This window comes from Panthera uncia, chromosome D4, assembly GCF_023721935.1.
Source record: "Panthera uncia isolate 11264 chromosome D4, Puncia_PCG_1.0, whole genome shotgun sequence".
Classification (NCBI taxonomy): Eukaryota; Metazoa; Chordata; class Mammalia; order Carnivora; family Felidae; genus Panthera; species Panthera uncia.
In genome coordinates this window covers 78,271,393-78,294,891 of record NC_064807.1, presented here as the reverse complement: position 1 = coordinate 78,294,891, position 23,499 = coordinate 78,271,393, and the positions used below count along the sequence as shown (strand labels likewise).

Here is a 23,499-nt window from a genome sequence, read left to right as displayed (position 1 = left end):
AGAAGTGCCCAGGAGGGAGCACGGAAGGGGCCTGGACGCCCTCCCCCACGCCCCGCCCCCAGGCACCTGTTTCTGGCCCCTGCCATCGTCATCCATGCCGTGCTGGGCCGCCATGGCAGTGGAAGTGTGCAGGGTGGCAGCATCGAAGGGCACGCGCTCCACGTTGGCAATGTGGCTGGAGAGGTAGGTCAAGCCTGGGCCGTCCGTCTGGTCTGGGTCCCGCCAGTTCTTGAAGAACTGCTTGAACAGCGGGGTCTCACCACCCTCGGGAAGGACAGACACCTGGAGAGGGGAAGGAAGAGCAGACTGTGGCTGGGCTCAGGTGCCCAGAGGACAGGGGCCGCCCAACAGAGGTCCTCGGGGGAGACTCAGACACCCAGTGCACACTGGGGTGGGACACCTACCCCACCCTGGCCCTTCCCCACCCAAAATGGACCCATCCTCACTGTGCTGTCTGGCTCTAGCTCACCTGGGTCTGCCTGGGGTAGTCCATCTTGGAGATGAAGTCGGAGGCCGTTTTGAGGGCGGCCTTCCTCTCCTCCGTGTTGGCCTGCTTGCCTGTCGGCAGATGGAGGGGGTGAGGGGCCCAGGGTGAGTGCTGTGCCCTAATGTCCAATAGTCCAGGGGAAGCAGCAGGTGAACCTCCCTCCCTATTCCTCTTAGGCTGTGGACAGCCAAGGCCAGAGACCCCCAGAGATGACCGCTCCTAGAACTCCTGGGATTCCAGCTGGGGGTCCTGGCTGACAACAGTCACTGTAACAACCGTTTTGGTCCATTTACTGAGCGTGTATTTTGTGCTCCGAAATGTACACAGCTGCGTTCGTTTAATCCACACAACGGCCGTTTGTGATAAAGGTCATTATTATCATGCCCCATTTACATATAAGGAAACCAGGGTCTTAGAGAGGTCAGGTGACTTGACCAAGGCCACACAGCAAGTGGGAAAGCCGCGACTCAGACTCTGCCCCTTCAACTCTGTAGCCTACGCCCCATACCCTCGAGCCCCCTTCTCTCCCCTAGGCCATGTGTCCACCACAGGGGCCCCCTCCCTCCCCACCGTCTGAAGTCTGCCCCAACCCGGAGAGCCTCCCCATGCCTGCACGGCTCCTGGCCAGCACGTGCCAGCCCACAGTTCCCAGCCTTCTTATTGGCAAGGCTGAGGGGCCCAGATGATAATGACGATGACAGCCCTGAGTGCTCAGTCTCTCTCTCCTTCTCTGCCCTTCTCTGTGTGCCTATTGCCTCCCTCCCCCTTCTGCCCTCTTCCTCTGGACTAACAGAACACTGGAGGAAGATGCCGAGGGGTCCTCTCAAAAGCATCTGGGCCAATGTTTTCCAAGAGCCTCTCACCATCAGTCCCCTAGCACAGTGTTTCCTAAACAGAAGCCAGATCACCTTCATGAAAAGCCCCAACCAACACACGTTAGCAGGTTAAAGGCTCTTCAAAGTCCTGCAGTAAACAAGCCTGGTGACATTATTTAACCCAGCGTTGCCCATAAACTTATCTGACCACAGACCTGTACTTTTTTTTTTTTTTTACATGATGCCAATTAACCTCTGAGAGAACTGGTTTTATAACATGTGCAGGAAACACTGGTTTTAGCCCAAATGGGAAATCGGAGGCCCAGAGAGGGTGAGTGAAGTGCCCAAGATCACAGAGCAAGTCAGTCGCAAAGCCAGGGCTTCAGAACAAGATGCATTTTCCATTCAGGAGCCTACCATGCGCCAGGGTGCCTGCACCACAGACCCTGCCCTGCCAGGGCTACGGGACCTCCCACCCAAGGGGCTGGGAGTTGGTTAGCAACCTTTTCCTGTCCTCCGTACCTTTCCAGACAAAGATTTTCCCATCTCTGCCATGGTCCAGGATGAAGCAGTCCTCTGACCTCAAAGCCCCCTGGGCGAAGGGGTTCTCATCAGCCACAAGGGAGACCGACATGGTGCCCGCGCCGTTGGAGACCTGAGGGGACCAGGGACAGGAGGTCCGGAACATGAGCGACTCCCACCGCTTGGGCCTTCCCAGGTGGCGCCCCCCAGCTGACACACTGGTCGGTCTACATCCCAACTGCCCCCTCCCCCCATGACATCCCAGAGTAACACCTGGACTTGTGTCCCCAAGATCTGAGGCACATCCTGCTTTGCCACAACCACATCTGTAACCTACACCCACGTGTAACATAGAAACTGCACACGGAAGGGAAGGGGGGGCATGTAAAACGCAGGCGCGCAGGTGGCATGGGAGAAGAATTGTATAACTGGCCGAGGAGACAGTCAATCTCATTAGTAGAAAACAAGCAAACCCAAAAGGAAATAAAAGATGTGGATGCGGATGAAATGCGGTATCCCGGATTGGAATCGGGAATGAGAAATGGGGGAAACCTGAAGAAAGTCTATGGTTTAGTTAACGGGACCGAACCAGTGTGAATTTCTTAGTTTTGACAAACGTCTCCGGTTATGTTAAGATGTTAAGGAGACGCTGGTTAAAGGGAATGTGGGAACCCTCTTTCCTTTCTTTGCAATTCTTCTGTACATCCTAAATTTATTTCAAAATAAAAATTTTTCACTAAATTCATAAAAGTGTACCACACTAGCCAAAACTCAAAGACAAAATTGGCAATACCCCGTGTTGACAAAGTTCTGGGCAAGCAGGTACTTTTGGACTCGTGGTGAGGGTAATTCGGGAGCCCTTTCAGAGTGCTGTTTAGTAATATGCTATTCAGAACCTTAAGGAACAAATGTTCTATCCTTACTGAGTGCTTCCTACCCGCCAGGCACTGCTCTGAACAATTTGTATAATTTAATAAATTATGTCATTTTAGAACTCCTTTAATCCTTCTAACAGCCCTGTGAAACCTCTACTAATATCCCCATTTCATTCACAAGGACACCAGGACACAGGGAGGCTAAGTGACTACACAGCTAGAAGGCAGACCCGGGATTCAAAGCCAGGCGATCTGACTCCAGAACTGGTATTTTCAATCACTGACTTCGTCTTCAGGCTTTGACCCAATAATCCACGTCTGGGAATCTGTTCTAAGGCCATACTCAGTACAAGTGTACAAAGAGGGACCGTCGGGGCACCTGGGTGGCGCAGTCGGGTAGGCGTCCGACTTCATCCAGGTCACGATCTCACGGTCCGTGAGTTCGAGCCCCGCGTCAGGCTCTGGGCTGATGGCTCGGAGCCTGGAGCCTGTTTCCGATTCTGTGTCTCCCTCTCTCTCTGCCCCTCCCCCGTTCATGCTCTGTCTCTCTCTGTCCCAAAAATAAATAAACGTTGAAAAAAAAAAATTTAAAAAAAAAAAAAAAAAAAAGAGGGACCGTCTGCAATCAGGAAAGGTGGACACATCCTAACATCCATCACTTAGGGGGTCTGTTGAAATTCTTAACCTTCATAAAATAGCACACAACAGAGCCACTAGCCAAGGGCATCTAGATTTCGGTTGTAGAAAGATATTCCTGACCATGCTGAGAGGGAAGAAGAAGGTCACAGGAAAGCGTGAATAATTTGGATCCATTTATATCAAATAGAGATGGGAAAGTGTGTAATTAGATACAAAAAGATGTAATCTGGACTTTCTTTCACTAAAACGGTCACCGTGTAACCATGGTAACCTTAAAAAGGGTGCAGGAGAGGCTGATTTTTTTAAAACTTGAGTATTATAGGGGTGCCTGGGTGGCTCGGTCGGTTAAGTGTCCGACTTCGGCTCAGGTCATGATCTCACGGTCCGTGAGTTCGAGCCCCTCGTCGGGCTCTGTGCTGACAGCTCAGAGCCTGGAGCCTGTTTCAGATTCTGTGTCTCCCTCTCTCTCTGCCCCTTCCCTGTTCATGCTCTGTCTCTCTCTGTCTCAAAAATAAATAAACGTTAAAAAAAAAATTTAATAAAAAAAAAAAAAACTTGAGTATTGTTACTTTTATAATTAAAACATTTTAAAAATGGTACTTATCTTAAACCAGTGGAATTGCATTTCTTTTTATGTTCTGGAGTATTGCTACTTTTTTCAATGAACATACATTACTTTATAATCAGAGTAAAACTCAGTGTGGTTATTCTTCGAAGGTGATAGGAATCTGCACCCCATTTTGTTGTTCTTTTACCAAAATAAGCTGAGGGCACCACATGAGCATCATGGTGTAGGCTGGGCTTTCCCCCAGAGCTCTTGCCCTGAAGCCAGAGTTCCTTAGCTCAAGATCAGCCTGAGTTTTAAAAATCACAAAATACAGGGGGGCCTGGGTGGTTCAGTCAGTGGAGCGTCCGACTCTTGGTTTGGGTTCAGGTCATGATCCCAGGGTGGTGGGATCGAGCCCTGCGTCGAGCTCTGTGCTGAGCATGCAGCCTGCTTAGGATTCTCTCTCTCTCTCCCTCTGCCCCTCTCCCCGACTCATGTGAACTCTCTCTCTTTCTCTAAAATAAAAAATACATACATATAAAAAAAAATCACAAGAAACAAATTCTAAATGAAATAACTACACACGCATGTGCGGCCATTTCTATAGTATTTTCCCAAGTATTTTCTTAAAACATTTTCCCCCCAGTTTTCTCTGTGGACTCCCTAGAAATCCTGCAAAGTTGACCTTACCGCCCTTCTCCCTACCTGACAGATGAGGAAACTGAGACCCAGAGAAGGGATATGTGTTGCCCAAGACCCCACAGAAGAGCAGGACGTAAGTGTGTCCACGGTTGATCAAATTCTCTTATTCTCGGTGCCGGAAGGCAAAGGGAATAGACGGGCACCCACCGGAGACGTGCGGATGCCGAGCCCCTGACGGAGGGCGCTTTGCTCAGGGTCCCATGGTCAGGAGCTGCTTCCCTGTCCTGACCCCACACGCAGGGAACAGAGCAGCTGAGACTCACCTTGTAGAGCTTGGCCAGCTTGCGGTTGGCTGCATCCTCCTTGGCTGTGTCCTCTGTACCTGCAGGCAGGGTCGGCTTAGGGCCCAGCACCTGTAGGAGATGAGGCACGGAAGAAAGGGTGGCCGTGAGCTCCTGGCAGCCCCCTCCCGCAGCGAGGGGCTTGGGTTCCTGAGAGAGCTCCCTCTCCCGGCCGGCAAGGACCACTCGGGCATCCACAGGGACCCTCCACTTAGGGTAGAGCCTCCTCTGAGGACGTCCTGTATCTCTTCCTATGTCTCTGGTGTGCGGATCTCAACCAGACCTGCCTGGCAAGTCCTTCCCTCCCTGTTGCCCTGTCTGCAGGAGCTCCGTGAGAACACCCCACTTCTCCACCTCAGGACAGTCCTTCAGAAATGTATTCTACCATTTCCTCCCCGGCTCTCTAAGAATGGCAAACACCTTCCACCACATGCCTTCAAATGATCCCACTTAATCCTCACACCCATGCTAGGAGGCACAGATTATCGCTCTCATTTTATAGAAGAGGGAGCTGAAGTCCAGAGAGATGGGTTAACTTGTACGCACAGCTATGAGGTAGCTAATTCAGAATTTGAACCTGTATCCCTGTGACTTCTCAGTCTATTTTTACTCCTCTGTCTGGGCTACACCACCAGACTCAGCAGCCCCAGCTACAGCCCCTTCCAAGCCATAGTTGGTATCCAGGCTCCTCCCCATGATAATCATCTTCTACTCTTCCCAAAAACTGGAACTCAAATGCCCCCAGACAAGTAGGAAGCAAAAGGCATGGAACAGAGCTCATGGTCTCCTCCTCATCCTGGTCAACTCTGCCTCCGTTGACACGTCCTCAAAGCACGATGGCTGGCAAAGCCATCCTGCAGTTGCCTAAATGGACCATAAATCACTAGGAATGATCAGAAGAGGAGAGAGGGGCTTGGGTCAGTTGTCTCTTTCTGATCAGGCTCCAGCACGGGGATTGTTCTCACCGCCACCACCCTCCTCCTCAGCTCCCTGGAAAGACCTGACCCTCCCAGCAAGAGGGTGTGGCTCACAACCCCAGCATGCACCAGGCCCTGGGATTCCAGCCCCACCTCTCAGGGGAGTCTGGGATTTGTCAGGGAAGTTGCTCTTCCCCACCTCCCGACGAGTTCCAGCTCAGTGGAAAAACAAATTCACCTCACAACTGCCTAACCAATGGAGGGGAAAGAATGAGCATCCCGCCTCTATGCTCGGCCCCACCCCGCACCCCTGGGATGTGGCCACGGGTACCTGGAGCATCGCCTCGGGCTCAGCGCCCTCCTCCGACACATGCACTCGGGCCCGGCCACTCCGCTCGTTGTCCCGGATGCCCTTGGACACCTGCGTGGCCTTCAGCCTCTCGAATCGGTTGCTGTTGGAGCCACACCACTGGTAGATGTCCTGTGAGACGGGGACCCTGTGTCAGGCAGTGCCCCAGCCTTCACTTAAGCCCGGCCCAATGACACGGAGGAGACTGCGGGGCGTGTGTAAGCTCACCTCGTTCTCTGCGTGCCCTGATGCAGCCGCTGGAGCACGGCCGGGCGCACGGCCGGGCACACTGGGCGCGATCCGTGTGCACCAGGATATGTGAGTGTGCAGCTTGGAATATGTGCTTTCTCACAGGTTCAACTACACCTACAACGTGTATAAACCCGTCTGCCTGCCAGTGGGAGCGGAAATCGGCACAACCGCCTTGGAAAACCATTTGGCTTTGGCTACCAAAGCTCCACAGACTGCTATCCCGTGACCCCGCAGTACCTTTCCCAGAGGTACACCCAACAGAAGGGCATTTGCGTGTGCACCGAACGGCCTGTGCGAGAACACTCTGGGGAGCACAACCTGCAGGAGCCTCAAACCAGAAACGACCAGAAACATAAACAATAAAAGCGTTATTGGGGCACATCAGCCCAGTGAAATCTTACACAGCAAGGAGAATGAACCATCTATAACCAAATGCCATATGGACAGATCTCAGAAATGGAATGTTGATCAAAAGGCAGCAGACGCAAGAAAGAATGATTCCATGCACGCAAAGTTCAGAAACTACTGGAACCACGTAATTCCAGAGAGTTCAGGATGATGGCTACCCACGGGATTGAAGGGACCGGAAGAGCACAGGAGGGCCCTTCTATGGGTTGATGATGTTCTGTTTCTTAATCTGGGTGTCGGTTACACAGGTGTATTCACTTCGAGACACCCACCGAGCTGTGCACTCAGGACTCACACACACTTTTGTGTACTTATTAGGCTCTAATAAAAAGCTTACACAAAATGTATCTCCCAACACTTGCATGGATATTACAGCACGTGTACCTAGGAAGTCGGGGTAGAATGTCTGGCCACGCCCACTTGCAGGTCTGACTGCACACGGGTGTCAGGAACGTGTACACAGCATCCCACATCTGCAAACCGGGCTGGGGTAAGTGCATCCCGCACACGTGGCCATATGCAGGTGTGCGTGTACAACTACACGTGTGACACACACCCAAGTCGATGTGTGTAGGCACTCATCACGGGGCGTGCCCAGGCCTGGTGGGCAAGAGCCGACAGTTTTTGCACGTGCCTGCATTTGTAAGTGACCATATGTCAAGAGGTACGTGAAATGGGCGTGTGAACGCAAGACGTCAGGGAACCGGTATGTCAATCGAAGCTGGAGGATGCTGCGCACAAGGTCTGTGCGCTTGTGTGTGGTGGGCTTGGGTCTACACACGCGAGTCTATGCGTGCTGGGCACATCTGTACTCGAGTCCCTGCAGGTGTGTCTGACTCGCGCACAGAACACGTGTGAACGCAGGAGCTGATGTCCCTGGGGCCTGCCCTTCCCACGTCTTTGTCCGCGTTCGCATCAGTGCGTCCACCTCCCCAGAGTCAGGCCTGGCCAGGCCAGAAGCATCTCAGTGGCCCCTGGGAAAGGGCAGGGCAGGACTCACGTTGCCCAGGTCCAAGATGAAGCAGTCGCCATTGTTGAAGCTCTCCCAGGACACAGGCACCTCGGTGGCACGGACCACACGCCGCCCTTTGACCTGGAAGAGTCTCTGCACCACCACCTCATTGGGCACCACGTGTTTGAATCCTGATGCCACGCCTCCTTTCTGTTGGGTCAAGGAGACAGTGTCAGTCCAGGGCAAAGGGTCCAGGGAAGCAGATATGGGGGCAGGGGAGAGGGGTGAAATGAAGGAGATTCTGGCCTATTGACCAGTAGCCTTCCAGCAGATTCCATGGTCAGATTCTGCTTACTGCCACCCCTCTGAATCTCATACTCACTCTGCTAACAAAGACCCCGGGGGTCACTTGCCTGGACCAAAAAGCTACAGACAATCCTTTCTCAAAACACTGAGGAACTGCATTTCCTAAGGGATGTTCTAAGGAACTTTGGTCTTCCAGGTTATTCTGCAAGGAAAGGGTTCAGGGAATGCTTCTTACTGCCTTACACAATGCACATCAGCATAATAAAGGCTCTGAGAAGTCGCAGGGTAAATAAATAGGTTTCCCTTTTGCTTTATATGGCGTTTCCTACCTTATGGAATCAAGAACTGCCTTCTCTACCACATCCTGCCTATAGCTCAAGTGTTCTGCAAAACATTTTGAGAAATGCTAACCCCAAGCTTTCCCATCCTTCAACGCTCTCCAGGAAGATGGCTCCCGACCCACACCCAGTTCTCCCTCCATCTACAGAAGGAACCCCCGGCTATGCCTTCAGAGACAGTTGTGGGTAAAGTACAACCTCAGGGTCAAGTCCTTGCCCTGCCACAACAGTGCTGGGTGACTCTGGGTAAGTCTCTATCCCTCTCTGAGCCTCAGTCCTCTCCTTTCTGAAATGAGGATGTAAGTCCCTATTCTGCCACCCTCTGCAGTCGTCACCAAGTCCCAGGGAAGGGGCCTTCAGGAAGGCTGCCCTACAGCGGTCAAAACAGCCCTCGGCTCAGGAAATGCCAAGGAAAATCGCTGGCTTTCTCGTGAGCAGTCCCTACCCCCAGGATGACAAGTCAGAGTCGAGAAGGTCCTGAAGAGGGCTTCCTATTTTACTCGCGGTAAACTGAAGCCCAAAGCTGTGAAGCGACTGACTCAAGGGCAGTCAGCTCATGTGTGGCAACGCTAAGGCTTGAAACTCCGCCTCCTGTTCCCAGCCTGGCTGCACGTGTCACGGGGTGGAGTGAGAAGGGCTCCCACTAAGGCCAGAAATGTGGCCCCTCTCCACCAACTCCCTTTGAGGTGTCTGATTTGACACTTTGAGGTCTGACTTGCTGCACAGACTCCATGAGGGCAGGTGGACAAAGCGAGCGAGTTTCAACTGGGCTCTTACTATGTCTACACACAGCAAGCAATATCAAAAGTGTGTCTGAAATCACAATGCCATGCCCCCTGTGCTGGGCATCTTGCCTGCATCTTCCGTGAGGAAGGTGTCAGTCAACCCCATCTTACAGATGAGGAAAGTAGAGTCTAGAAGTGAAGGGACTTGCCCAAGAGCTCACAGCTAGTTAATGTCAGAACTGGGATTCAAACCCAGGTGTGACTACGTCTAAAATACCAACATTATTGACCCCAAATCAGGTTTTCTTAGAGCAAAGGTAACTACGGTCACCCAGGACCGGAGGCGGAAACAAGCCACTGCTCAGAGCACAGGCCTTCAAGAAGCAAGCTGGGTTTTGTTGTTGTGAGTGAAGCGCCCTCTGGTGTCCTTTCTTGGTTCCAGCATGAGGCCTCTCAAGAGGATCCCCTTGGGCTGAGCAGGGCTACCAGGGAGGGATTCACAGAGCCTTTCCTTCCTCTGCTTCAAGGGTCCTCTTGCTGGGGAGCAGGTGAGGAAGGGCAGCTGAGGATAAAGATGCAAACCCGGCATTCACGCGGTAATGACCGCAGAGGCTGCCACTCCGCGAGCCCATGTCAGGGGGGCTGAGGCACCTGCTTTACAGACATGCAATTCAATCCTCACAATAAGCCCTTGAGGTAGGGGCTCTCATTACCCCACTTCAAGAAGGTGAGACAAGAAAACTGAGGCACAAAGAGGTTCAACTCTGCGCCCAGGGTCTCAGCTAGTGAGTGGCAATGCTGGTTTTACTCCCAAGTTCGTCCTCCAGGGACCCAGCCTCGCCCGTCTGCCAGCCCAGGAACGCCTGAGTGTCCGTGGACAGCCCTGACCCAAGGACTTGGTACGGCTGGAGGCACAGAGACAGTGGATCTGAACAACTTCTCCAGAAAGTGTTAAAAGGACACACCAACCTTTACCACGGATTCCTCAGAGACAAGAAAATGGGGACGCGGAAGAAGAGAAAGGCCCTTAATTCTTTTTTATGTTTCCAAACTATTTCACTTGTTCAAGTGTGCCTTTTACTTACAGAAACATTTTTTTTAAGAAAGGAAAAGGACTGTGGCGTGGCGAGTCCAGACTCTGATTTTGGCTCAGGTCATGAACTCACAGTCTGTGGGTTCGAGCCCCACAGTAGGTTTTGCACTGGTGGCATGGAGCCTGCTCGGGATTCTCTGTCTCCCTGTTTCTCTACCCTTCCCCTACTCTCTCTCTCTCTCTCTCTCTCTCCCAAAAATAAATAAATGTTAAAAAAATAATAAAATAAAAAGGAAAAGGGCTGTTTTAGGCCATAAATTTTGGTTTCAATAAACTCTTTGGGGGCACCTGGCTGGCTCGGTCAGTTAAAGCATCCAACTTTGGCTCAGGTCATTATCTCACGGTTTGTGAGTTCGAGGCCTGCATCGGGCTCTCTGCTGTCAGTGGAGAGCCCACTTGGGATCCTCTCTCTCTGCCCCTCCCCCATTCACGTTCTCTCTTCCTCTCTCTCTCTCAAAAATAAACATTTTAAAAACAATAAATAAACTCTCTGTGAATTTATAAAGGAAAAGAATGCTTGATGTCTCATGATTGTGGACACGAATCTCCTGATTAATTAACTCCTCTAACCTTACCATCCTAGGAAATTAGACTTGGAAACGTTAACAAAAAGATCAAAGCAAGATCTTGGAAGGCATTAGTGGGTCTACAACTGCAGGGGATGGAAATTTTCACTATACTCTTTAGAAGTGATTATTGCTTTCTATGGCCTAGTCATTCGGTGGGGCAGAGATTGGCATCACATTTGAACAAAATTCAACAGGATAAATGGTCCTAAAAGTCACTTTCCAAGTTAAAGTGATGCTATATAGATGATAGAGTTCCCTATGTATACATGAATCTACACGGTTATTCATTCACACATAGAGTGCAAAGTATTATCCATCATTTGGTGTATATCTCTAAAAGTAAAATCACACGGGACTTATACTTTCTAAAACCTGCTTTTCTATAATGTTTGACATTTTTCAATAAGCTTGTATTACTCTTATAGTCAGAAGAAGAAAAAAAAAGCTATACAGATTTACATTTTTTTTTAATGTCTAACTGTTTATAAGACAAAGAAAAATGTACTGATTGGGGCTGGTCCCCTCCCTCTCTTGAACTCTAGGTTACTTATCTAAGAAATGGGAGGGAGTCCAGGAAGGACTCAACTGATTCTGTGGGGCCAGGGGCTTCTATGACTCAGCCCAGCCCAGGTTTTGTTTGAACAAAGGGTTTCAAATCACCCAGCCATGAGGGGTCTCTAGGGTTCTGTCTGAGAGGCAGAGGAGGAGGAGGGGGGATCTCCAGATTCTGAAAATTGCAATACTTTTCAGGGTAGGGGGGTTGCAGAACCAGAGGGGCCAGGGCCTATGACATATGACAGCCCTTTCTAGGCCCTCCTGTCCCCTCCGTGCCCCTTCTCACACCCCAAGGACAGAACTGGTTCTGAGGAGCAGGCTTTCACAGAAACAAGTCTTGCGTAACAAAGTCTGTTCCTTAGGGATCTATAATTGATGAGGGCTCCAGGCCAGGAAGCTTGGGCCTGCCAAGTGCGGGGGCAGCTGGAGGACTTGCAGAAGGCAGCAAATAGGACTGGCCTTGGACCTCCCATTTCCACGAGGAGGAGCCTGGGCCTTTCAGGACTGAAGTCCCAAATCCAGGGCCGGGCCAGGAACTCACCCCACAGAGCATTCGGCAGAATACGGTCCAAGAACATCCTGGAAGACGCACCAGAGGGTAGCGGATGCTTGCCACACATGCAGATTCCTAGGCCCCGTCTGCACTAAGATCAGGGACCAGGGAGTCCAGAACGTCCACTGTGAGCCAGTTCTGTGCTGGGCGCTTTACACTGAATCCCAGCTCTGTCGCCTACCAGCTGCGGAAGCTGCTAACCTTGCCCAGAAGTTAAGCTGCTGTGTCCACACAACAGCAACAACAAGCAGGCACTGCTGTTACAAGGGCTTGATAAATGTGCGAGAGCATACACCCAGAGGCACGCGACCGGCCCAAAGCCTCACAGCAGTTAGAGGGGGTAGCCTTGGAGCCTGAACCTCAATCTCCCTGACTCCTGGTCAAGTGCTCTTTCCACTTCCTGTTCCAAGAACTACAAAAAGGCCTGGTTCTTCTCCAGCTCTGGGGTCTGGGTCCCAAGCTTCTCACCTCTTTTTTAAGGTACCAAAGCCTCCTAAAGGGCTATAGGAAGAAGGGGGAGCAGGTCAGCTCAGTAGGAGGAGCTGTGGGTACAGAGAAACTGGCCAACAGGGGGCACTGGATAGGCACCGGGGCATCCAGCCTAGCTCCACCCAGCCCGGGCCTGAGTCCCTGTTCCCAGAACCCACCCTACTCTTTGCTATCTCCGTCACAGCGTGCTTTCCCATTGTCCAGTCCCCTGCGCCTCACCTGAGCAGACTCCTGCTCAGACCCCCAAATACCACCCAGTTGGCACAGAGGACCCTAAGGCCCTGACAGGGGCAATGACTTCTCGAAGGTCACACAGCACATCAACAACACAGACAGGGCTTCACCCCTATGACAGAGCCTGGCTCACAAGAGGCAGGTTGGTGTAGTGGAAAGAATGCTGGGAGTCAGAAGATCTTGGCTCTGGTCCTGCCTCTAGGACTGACTTGCTGGTTGACCCTGGGCCAGTTGCTTAACCGCTCTGTGCCTCAGTTTCCCTCCCTACCTTAAAATAAGATTTTTGCACTCTGACATTAAGGCCCATCTGGCTACCAAAGCTCGTGATCCCCTCCCTATCCTGACCGAAGACAACCCCGGCTTTGTAAAACCACACCTTTCCCTGAACGCTTCCAAGGTGCCAGCCCTGTGCACGGTATTTCCCAGCCACCCTTCACCAAATCCTGTCTCCAGGCCTGAAGGGCAGGTACCACTGGCTCTCATGCATCCAGAGAGGAAAGGAGGCTCGGAGAGGCCAAGTGGCTTGCTTGTCACACAGCACAGTAGGGCAGAGCCTCTCAGGGCTCCTAGCTTGGTTTTGCTCAGCCCCACCTGGCCGAGGATTGGGGGTAAGGGCTGTGTGGGTTCAGACTCCTCAGAGTTCAAGGTCAAAGAGGATTCTAATGAACATAATGAGGAATGAAGTCAAGGCTGCCCTTTCAGATACCCAATATGGGGCCTTCTGTTGGCAGGACCTATGAACTGAGAGGTACAGGAGCAGGACTGGGCCTTGCCCTGGGGAAGCAAGCGGCTGGATGTCCACCCATGGCCCACCCCTCACTGCTGGGGCTAGGAAGACAATCCTGTGAAGTGACACATTTTCTTCTCTCCATTTTAAGATAAGAAATCAGAAGCTCAGAGAGGGAGTGTAATTTGTTTAAGGTCACACAGCTAGGAAGGCCCAGGATTCAAACCCAGGGCTAGCCAACTCCAAAAGCCGAGCTCTGACCTGTCTGCCACCCCAACCTACAAGGCTGAAAGATGGATGGGCCTGAGCAAGCTCTGCCATTGGTGCATCCATCCCTGGCACCCAGACCTACCTTGTACTTGAGGCCAGACTTGAAGTAGCCCAGGAAAGTGGCTGACTCGAAGCCCTGGACCTCACGGTGCTGCACAGCTCGACCATTCAGATAGTCGTCCAGCTGCACGGTGAAGATGGCGGCTGCCCCGCTCTCGTCCTGGCTGCACTCATTGCCTAGGGGGCGTCAGAGCAGCATGAGCCTGGCTTCCCGAAAGTGGACCCAGCCTCCCAAGGAGGAGGAGTCCTGAGCCCCCAGCACTGTCCAGGCCTGGCTGTAGAAGCTGGGCAAGCCCCTACCTTCTTTGGGCCTCAGTTAACCCATCTGTATAAGGGGACGGCGGGAGGCCGGACTCCACGAGTCTCCAAGAGCCCTCTCAGCTCTGACACATCCTCCTACACTCACCTCTCACTCATTCCCCTGCACTCCCTCTCAGACCTCTAGACATGAAGTCAGGCCTGGGAGCAGTGGCTCAGTTCACAGATTAACAAAGTGAGGTGCGGAGATGGGGGGGAACTTACCGAGTCCCGGAGCAGAGCAGGGGCTCCAGGCTCCTGACTCTGCAGGGCAAACCAGGGTGTGGCTGGAGCTAGACCAGGGAAGTGTGGAGGGGGTCCGGGGGCTCCAGGTCAGCCCAGCTCTGAGTGCCACGGTAACCTGTCTAACCCTCAAGACACTCCCGGGAGGTAGGGTGTGCCCTTTCCAGAGGCACTGAGTGGCGCCAAAGGGCAGAGCTGGGGTCTGAATGGGGGCAGGCAGGCTCTAGAGTTTCCAGACCCGCAATGTCTAGCCAAGGGGAAGGCACACGCTCGATGCTCAGCAGTCACTAAGTCCTCCTGGGGGACTGTGCCTCAAGGTCTGTGCTTTACGGGGAAGGGGTGGCCTCACCCAGCCAGTAGTGGAGGTCATACTGCAAGTTGCCATTCCTCAGCTGCACCGTCTTCAGGATGACATAGGCGTCGCCCGTGAAGAAGTCTCCATAAAGGTTGGGGGGCACGGGCACCAGGTCGAACTTCTCCACACGCCAAATCTGCAGGCCGGGCTCCTTCCCTGCCTTGAGGAACTCGGGGTGCTCCACCACCATGCTGCTGGGCTGCAAGAGACAGGCATGGCCTGAGCGGGGGCAGGAGCCTCGGTGGGGAGAGACCCCGGGGCACGAGGGAGGGTGGTTTCCAGCCCCAAGAGCATCTCACTTGAGCCTCTGAATCTCCCCACCTCTGAGGCGAGTCTACCCGTCTCTGTGAGCCAGCGAGCAAACAGGGCAGAGTTTAGGCTCCAAACCCTGTCCTTGACCAGAGTCTGTCTCGCCTACTCAGCTCACCGTGATGCAGGGACAGAGGGCTCCACCTCTCTTCTCCCCTCCCTTCTTAGTGCCAATTGGATGGGACAGCTGAGGCACGGAGAGGTGAAGTGACTCTGCCAAGGACCCCCAGCTAGGAAGCGGCACAGGGAACTGCTGTAAGCCCCAAGAGCATAAGCTCTGGAATGAAAGGGAGACCCCCTCATATGGCAAGGGTAAATCTGGGGGTCCCCAGGGGTTCAGTGGGTTCCCTTCCAACACCTCAGTGGCTCCTAGAACTAGAAGGGTCCTCAGAGAGCTCATTATGCAACCCCATTCTGCAGATAGGGAAATTGAGGCCCCAATGGGGGAGGGTAGCGGCCCACGGTCACACAGCCTTTTGCTTTTGCTCTTTGGAAGATTTCCCATACCCCATCCATGTCCCCATCACCCTCCCAAGAAGGGCCTAGATGACTGAGCCCAAGTGGCCTCCTGCGCTGTCTGCCTCCTCCCTCCTGCCCCCCCAACGTCCCACCCCCAAATTCCATTTCTTGGAAAAGGTGGAGAGGACGCAGCCGGGGTCTGCAGGAGCCTGTTGGAGAGGAGGCGGTCAAGGATCGGGGGAAGGACATCAGACATGCACAGGGGCTAGAGATGGGGCAGAGGCAGGATGGTTAGCCTGGAGCTGGAGCGCAGAAATCAGCAGGCACAGGTCACCTCGGGCCGGAGGACGAGGACGGATCTAAGAGAAACCAGATGGGGGGAACTCAGGCAGAGGGGTGGAGAAACACGAAGGGAAAACAGGAGAGAGGAGGAGAAACCAGACAGGACAGAAGAGACAACAGAGAAGGCAGAATAAATAATAGGAATGAGCATAAGCAGGCAGAAGTGAGATCATACAAGAAAGAGGGGGGGAAATCCTGGACAGGGAGAGAGAAATCAGACAAGAAAGAGGTATCTGAAATGAAATCAGAAATCAGAAGAGGGGAGAGAAATCAGGCAGACAGAAAGAGAAATTAGACCAGGAAAAAGAGCAATCAGGAGGGGAACAAGAAATCCGGCCAAGGTGAGGTTAGCCTCTAGGGAGGGAAACAGCCAGGCCCCCTGAGGCTCCCACCCCCTTCCACCGGAGCCCCAGAAGCAGCAAGAGATACTTACAAAGCAACAAAACAGTTTTTCCATTCTAGACCTGAATTACTCCCCTTTTCCTAGCGCTGTATCTGCAAGAACTTACAATAGAGAGTTACTCCGGGAGCCCCGGGCCCCCCGGGCACTCACCCGCGCCTCGGGCACCCGCCCCTGGGACGCCCTTGCCTGGGACGCCCCCCGCGACGCGGTGGCCGCGCGAGCCAGCGGCGACAGCGCGCACAGCGCCAGGACCAGCGCGCAGAGCAGCGCAGGTACGGAGTGGTGCGGCGCCATGGCAGCGACGGCGGCAGAAGACCCCAGCCCGCAGCCGCGATCCCCCGGTCACCGACCCTTTATAGCCGCCTGCCCTTCCCACTCAAGCCGGGACCGCCCCTCAGGGAGGGCGCGGGGCCCCGGAGGGGCGGGGATTTGGCCGGGAGGTTGGAGACATGAGGGATTCAACCCGGACCGACCCAACCGGGCGTGGCTGCCCCTTCACTCCTGCTCCCGGGCGGCAACGAAGCAACCGGCCCGGGGAATTCAGCAGGCGCCCACGCAATGCACACTACATGGGTGCGTGCAGGCACCAAAGGCGGGGAACCCAGCTCGGCCTCCTGTGTGCCCCACACGAGCCCCCTCCCCTCGCTGCCCCTAACATCTCCAGTAAAACGATGACAGGAACTTTTATTTTGTGAACTCTTTCCACACATATGAAGGCCAGCACCTCACAACATCCTTTACAGAGCAGGTCCTATGAACAGCCCCACTTTACAGAGGGGAAAACCGAGTGCAAGGTGGTCAAGCAACTTGCGCACAACTAGGAAAAGGTACAGCCCAGATCTGAACCCAGGCAGTCTGGGGGAGAGGCCCACCTAGGCCGCCTGTAGCTGCGCCTAGCTGGGGGCAGGAGGGCAGGGGGCTTGCCTTCACTGCACCGGGGAGCAAGCAAGACTCCCGGGGGGCTGGGTAGAGCTCTCCAGTCCTGAGATTGCACACGCTACTCTACTTGAGACCGCCCTTCTTTCCTTCTTTTAAAAAGTGTTTCTTTTTATCACAACCTACAGTCACCTATTTGTACAAAGTTGTTCCCCGTCAACCCCACTCACTGCCCCCCAGAAACAACCACTTCTATCTACCCCCTCTGGGCTGAATGATGCTTGCAGGGCTCACCTTCACGTCTTAAATAACAAGCCCTTATTGGTTCTTGTCGTTGTTGGGTTTTGGGGAGGGGGCCCAGAGGGTTCTTTTTTCACTTTAAGGTCTTATCTATTGGCTCCTTGGGTGGGGGGGGGGAAGGAGGGAAGGCAAGGATTCAAGTCTCTTCCCCACTCCCAGGCTCCCTTCCCACCCCTTCACTGTCCCGCTAGAGGCACCCAGTCAGTGGGTTCAGACAAGTACTATTCTGACTCACGCAGGCCTGCTTCCCACCTCCACCAACCCCTCTCTCTTCCCTCCCCCAACTCTGCTGGACCCACTTCTCTGTTTCCAGATTCTCTTCCCTTCCTCTCTCCTAATAGCCTAGTGCAACGAGAGGAAGAGAACTGGGGAGCTGGAGACCTGTGTAAGGTACTTCATGCCTCAGTCTCCTCATCTACTAAATGGGTACAGTAGTTACTGAGGATTAAATCAGTCTGTGTGTATGAAAAGGGCCTGGCCTGCAACTAGGTAAACGGGAGCTCCTGTCCCCATTCCCGCAAAGCTATGGTCACCTATCCCAGCTCCTAATGGAGCCCAGTTTCTATTGAATCAGGCTAAAGTTTACCCTGTACCACCCACAACTTCCTCCCACTTAAGGGGGTCTGTAGATCAGATAAAGAGCTAAGGGAACACACAGAGAGAAGGCAATTCAGACTGTAGGGATTGCTAGAAGACTTCATGAAAAAAAAAGGACTTGTGCCCCAGGCCTCAAAGAGCAAGGAGGAGGCAGATTGAGAATAAAAGACATTCTAGGGGAGGGGACAGGCTGGGCAAAGGACAAGCAAACACAGGCCACATCCAGTGAGTAAGTAGGGGTCCAGTCTGAGACACAGGGAACAAGAGGAGATGAGAGGCTGGCAAGGGTCACAGGGGCCCTGGAGCCCCACAAGAGTCTGCAACTTATCCCAGTGTCTGCAGGGAGCCACGGAGAGATGCCTGAGGGCTCAGGGCTGTGTGCCCAGGCCCTGGCCTGCAGAGGCTGAATTCAGGGCTCTTCCCTCTCCCTGGGGATTTGGAGGATTATAAACCTCCCCCAGTTCCCAGATGCTCTCCATGTAAGCATAAAACGGTTTCACCTCTCTGCATAGCAATTTAGCTCTGTGAATTCGAAAGACCCAAGGCCACAGAAGTCCCACTTCCTTCAGTATTCCTTACAGAGAAACACCAAAATATACATGCAAGGATGTTCACTGAAGCATTGTTCGAAGAAAACTGGAAAGGACCCAAATGTCCTGGTTAAATAAATTATGGAGCCGCCATACAATAGACCACTCTGCAGCTGTGAAAAAAGAATGAGCTAGCTCTGATTGTGCCTGGCACACAGTAGGCACACAGTAAGCAGAGAGAGACCTCTAAGCACAAAACGAAGCAAAGTGTACGAGGACTATCGTATGACTCCTCGCCTCTTTTTTATAAGGGTGGTGGTTTTTGCATGCATCCTTCAAAAGTCAAGGAGGGTAAACACTAAACTGTCAAGGCAGTGTGCTTTAAAGGGGACAGACCAAGGGGGAGACTTTCACTTGCAAATCCTACTGTGCCTGCCTGAGGCTGGGGTCACTGCAGTCAGCCTGGGAGGACACCTAAGGGTGATGAAAACATTCCAACCCTAGATAATGGTGATGATCACACAACAGAAAAATCTACTAAAAATCGTACTCCTAAACACTCACAATGGGTAAATTGTTACCGTATAGAAGTTACACCTCAATCTACTCACCTGAAAATAAAATTAGCCGTAGGGTTTAAAACTATTTCCAGGTATGTATCCATGATAGTTTTTGTTTCTTTTAAAAAAGAAATAATACCACTAAAAATATACTTAAAGTAATGCCCACTCATTGGACAGTTCAGAAAAGACAAACGAGTAGGGAGAAGAAATCTCATCATCCCAGCCCCCAGAGTGAAAGTGAGTTGGCAGCTGGCCCAGCTGAGCAGTCCCTTCTGGAAGAGTGGCCCTGACCTGGCCAGTTGGTGATTCACAGAGGGCTGCTGTGGCTTGGCCTTGGCCCCGGGGGGTCACCGACTACCAGCCCAGGGTCCCTGGCCCCCAGGTTACTGATTACCAAGACCCTACAGCTCTGGAGCCTGGGTCCTCAGCACTGGAGACCTGGTGAAGAGACCCTGGCCCCAGCCTCTGGGGAGCCCGCAGCCTGGAAACTCTTGCTACAGGGCAGTGATGTGTGTGGGCTGTGATGGGGCAATATGGTCTCACACTGCTCCCCGCCTGGAAGACGATGTATGAGTTCAGGACAGTGGGGGATCTCAGTGCAAAAGAAAGACCCCTAGGTAAAAATGAAGAGGCCCAAGTGCTAGACCTCCTTCTGCCACTGACTTCTTGGATGACTTTGCATAAGTCGCTGTCCCTGTCTGGGCCTCAAGTCTCCATATGCCCTATGCACTGGGGCAGCATGCTCTAAGATGCCTTCCTGGCGGCAGCATTCCCGGAAACTGTCTGTGCAACCATATCCCGAACCTACACATCTGTGAGCCTCAGTGTTCCCATCTGTAAAATGGGGGCATTGGACCAGCTCACCTCCATAGGACCCTCTCATTCAGACGGTCCAGGGCCCCTAAGCTGCAGAAGGAGGCACCACCATCACCGATGGCAGCATGCCATCTCACCTCTGGGTCCGGACATCTCTGGGAGAAGAGAGGGAGGAAAGGCAGGTGGGGTCCAATATGGAGTCTCCTTACAGCAACCAGAGAAAACAGGCATTGAAGTTCCCATGTCACAGATGGGGAAACAGACTCCGCGAGTTTCAGTCACTTGCTCAGGGCCACTCAGCTGGAGAGACGCACCGCTAAGACTCAAACACACGTTGGGCTGGCTCTAATCCCCAAGGGCTGTCTGGGGAGACGAGGCAGAACCCTCCAGGCATCATCCAGCCTAGGCAGGGAGCAGCAGTGACCCCCGCAGTAGCTAAGCCAATCAAGGCCAGGCCAGCCCCGACAGCCAGCAATCTCTGAGGCAGTCAACCTCACCCCCTTCCCCACACACCTCCCAGGCTGGGGCAGGGGGTCGCAGGAAAACCTGCTAGGCCCCCCGCACACCTGTATGAGTACCCAGGACAAAGGCATGTCCTAGGAAGACCCCCGGGCTGTGGCCATTGAGCAGACGGACTCTGCCACCCACAGACACTCGGGTCGGGCCTGGTTTCTCTGACTCGGGAGGTAGCCTGGCTCTGCCACCACTTGTCCGGAGAGCACATGTCCTAGTCCCTGCTCTCCTCTGGAACTCACACGTCCCTTTGACCTTTGATCTTGGGTGTTCCTGGTTCCTGCCCAGAGCCGCACACACAGTAGGCAGCTTTTCAGTGTCTTCCGCAGGAAGGAGTTATACAACCATGTCCCTCCCCTGTCGCTAGACCCCCCTCAACTAGCTTGGCCCTGCTCCCTGTGTGACCTCAAGCTGGTCTTCCTGTCTCTCTGGGCCTCCCAGGGCAGCTACCAGAGACTGGAGGAGGCGGCCTCGCCCTCCGCCCCCGGCCACTGTGTACAAAAGGCCTTGGCCGGGCCTGGAAGACGCCACCCTGTTCTTTTCTCTTCACCCCAAACACTGTTGTGCTTGATTTCTCAGGCAGCCAGCCACTCCTGGGAAGCCCTCACTTGAGCTTGTTTGCTTTCTGGCTCACTGCTGTTCTCTGGGTCCTCCTGGGAACACCCACCCCTCTGGCCCAGGATTTTGCTAATTGGGACAATAGTCAGTAAACAGAGAGGCCAGTTATAAAACCCAGTGAAACTGAGCAGGGCCTCCGTGAGGTGTGGGGAGCCTGTGGCCTTGAAAGAACACGCGTTTCAGAACCTGGGAAACTCAGCTCCTGTGATTAGGGCCTCAGCTTCCTTATCTATAAAATGGGAGGATAACACCCGGCTCACAGAGACTCGAGGAAGCCCAGAGGCCTGACACACAGGAAGAGCCCCCCGCAAAGTCAGCATCCTTCTCCCTGAACTGCCTGGTTTCTTTGCACAGAGGCCTCTGTTCAGCATGGAGACATCATGTGCGAGCAGTGTGGGGGTGCGGTGCAGGAGAAAGCTTACAGGTTTGACAGCCTCTTGAGCTGAGCTGTGTGACCTGGGAAAGGTTACTTTCCCTCTGAGCCTTGGGTCTGTAAATAGGGATAGGGAGGCCCGGTTCAGAATGGTTGGGAGCTCTGGAGCCAGAATGCTGGCATGAGTTACACAGAGAAGGACTCGTGAGCAGCCATGTTCATTAGTCCATCCTCTTCGTAGACAATGACTCCAAGGACAAGACTGTCACTTCTCAGAGTCACACAGCAAGTACCTGGCAGGGCAGACCTAGAACCCAGCTCTCGACTCCCAGGTCCAGGGCTGAAGCCTGAGCCCATGACAGGATAGAGCTCCCTGGAAGAACCAGCTGAACCTCTGCCTTGGCCCAGTCTACCACGGGTGTGGACAGCTGTTGGGGAGACGGCCAGTAGGGCTTGGCTGACGCCACCTCCAAGAGACCAACGATCTCAGGGACTGAAGCCACTGGCCCTTTTCCAGCTTCCGGAGGTAACCCCACCTAGTGCTGAGAACCAAGACGGGACATTTAGAGGGGGCCTGGCCGCACCACTTCCTGACCCCGTGCCCTGGAAGCAGCCAGATTTGGCCACGGCCGTGGCCCAGCACCCTTCCTGCCAGGGTCCACTTCTCAGTCTGTCTCCCCTTCCCCAGGGGAGGAGCTGGCCCTGGGAGGCTTGGCAGGCCAGCGGCTGGGGTTGTAAACAGTGACAAAAACTGTATCCCAGCCCCTTTGGCACTCCACAGCCCACCAATAGGGGAGACCCGGGCACAGACACAAATGTGCAGCAGGACAAAGAGGGCCCGACTGCAGGCATTGTAGCCATGGGGCCCAGTAGAAGACACAGACACGGTCTCCATCTGCAAACCTCTGGGGAGGCAGGGCCTGTGAGCCCCAAACCAGAGCCAAAATGAGCAGAAGCCATGGGAGGCAGCCCCCTGCTCCACAGAGGAAGGGCTTCCCAAGAGGGAGAAAAACCATGTGCATGATTGTGGAAAGAGCACCTGCCAGGAAAATCTGGGTTTGAATCCCTGACCTAGCACTTCCTAGCTGTGTGCCTTTGAGCAAGTAGCTTCTGCTCTCTGGGCCTCAATTTCCTCATCTGTAAAATGGGGATTATAATACCTCCTTCCTAGGGTTGCTGTGAGAATTCAGTAAGGTAAGATACACTCGAGGCTGAGCGAAGTGTTGGGCATACAGTAGGCAGCTATTAAAAAACGCTTTGGTCATTGTGTGCTGGTGGCATGGGTAGGTGTCTCTCTGAGACTGAAGTTCCTTATATATAAAATTGGGGTAAAAATACCTTTCCCAAAGGCAAGTGGAGGGGACTGAATGCGAGCATAAATGTGGAAGATTCTAAGACCATGCCCAGCATAAAACTCATGTTCAAAAACGCCACTTTCTTTCCTCCTCTTCTGGAGAAGTAATGAGCCGCCCGGTGGTGACCCAGCCAAGGGGACTCAGGTGACAAATGAACCAACTCATCTCTAAGGACCCTTCAGGCCCTGGGATCTAGGATTCTGAAAGAAATGGCAAAGGCAAATAATGTTTGTGCATTTGGCCAAGTCTGCGGGTCAAGTTGATCTTTCACCACGATCCACCAGGAACCTTAGAAGCTCCCTAGGCTAATAATCATGCTGGGAACAATAACAACAGGACATCAGAAGATAGTGACATGTCCCTTCTGCTGCAGGCTCCAAACGAAGCCCTTCTTTGTGCCTGAGCCTTGCACAGCCAGCCACAGCCAAGACTTCCGCGCGCTGGGCTCAGGCAAGAAGCACGAGCCTATCCACCTGGGTATCAGTCTACATCCTGCAGGCAGAACTCTCAAGAAACACAAATGCAGCAGGTGTGGGGCAGAGGAGAGATGACAGAGTCCGTGAGCGGAGGCCAAGCCCTCATGAGCTCAGGACACGAAGAATGACCAGCAGGGTGAAGACTGTACAAACTCGTATTGAACAGAGCACAGGGCAATGCCCAGTGTGAGTCTGAACAGCCCAGATCCCCACCACAAGGGCACTTGGGAACGTGGCCTTTCTTCAGTGCTTCAGTTTCCTCCTCTATAAAATGGGGTGATGATTCCTACCCTGTAGGGTGTCTGGGAGGATTGAAGGAGCCCCTGGCACCAGGCTTGGCATGCAGCAGGTGTTCAATAACCATAACATCCAAAGACAAACTCCCGGCCTATGTCCAGGCCCTGTATAC

General features: G+C 53.3%; 1 protein-coding gene across 3 annotated transcripts in view; it reads right to left on the bottom strand.

Moving 5' to 3' along the window:
* The window catches only part of GSN (gelsolin), a 53,772-nt gene that overhangs the window by 11,372 nt on the left and 18,901 nt on the right, over nucleotides 1-23,499 (bottom strand). For 2 of the 3 annotated variants that reach the window (XM_049637461.1, XM_049637442.1), the window contains 8 exons: nucleotides 14,555-14,759; nucleotides 13,688-13,842; nucleotides 7,795-7,956; nucleotides 6,117-6,266; nucleotides 4,851-4,940; nucleotides 1,825-1,957; nucleotides 470-558; nucleotides 67-282 (listed from right to left, as the gene is read on the bottom strand). In XM_049637461.1, coding sequence (XP_049493418.1) covers nucleotides 67-282; nucleotides 470-558; nucleotides 1,825-1,957; nucleotides 4,851-4,940; nucleotides 6,117-6,266; nucleotides 7,795-7,956; nucleotides 13,688-13,842; nucleotides 14,555-14,750 — 1,191 coding nt within the window. In that variant the 5' untranslated portion in view covers nucleotides 14,751-14,759. Of the gene's footprint in view, nucleotides 1-66; nucleotides 283-469; nucleotides 559-1,824; nucleotides 1,958-4,850; nucleotides 4,941-6,116; nucleotides 6,267-7,794; nucleotides 7,957-13,687; nucleotides 13,843-14,554; nucleotides 14,760-16,223; nucleotides 16,425-23,499 lie in introns of those variants that run through there. The other variant, XM_049637451.1, reaches the window with a different exon arrangement.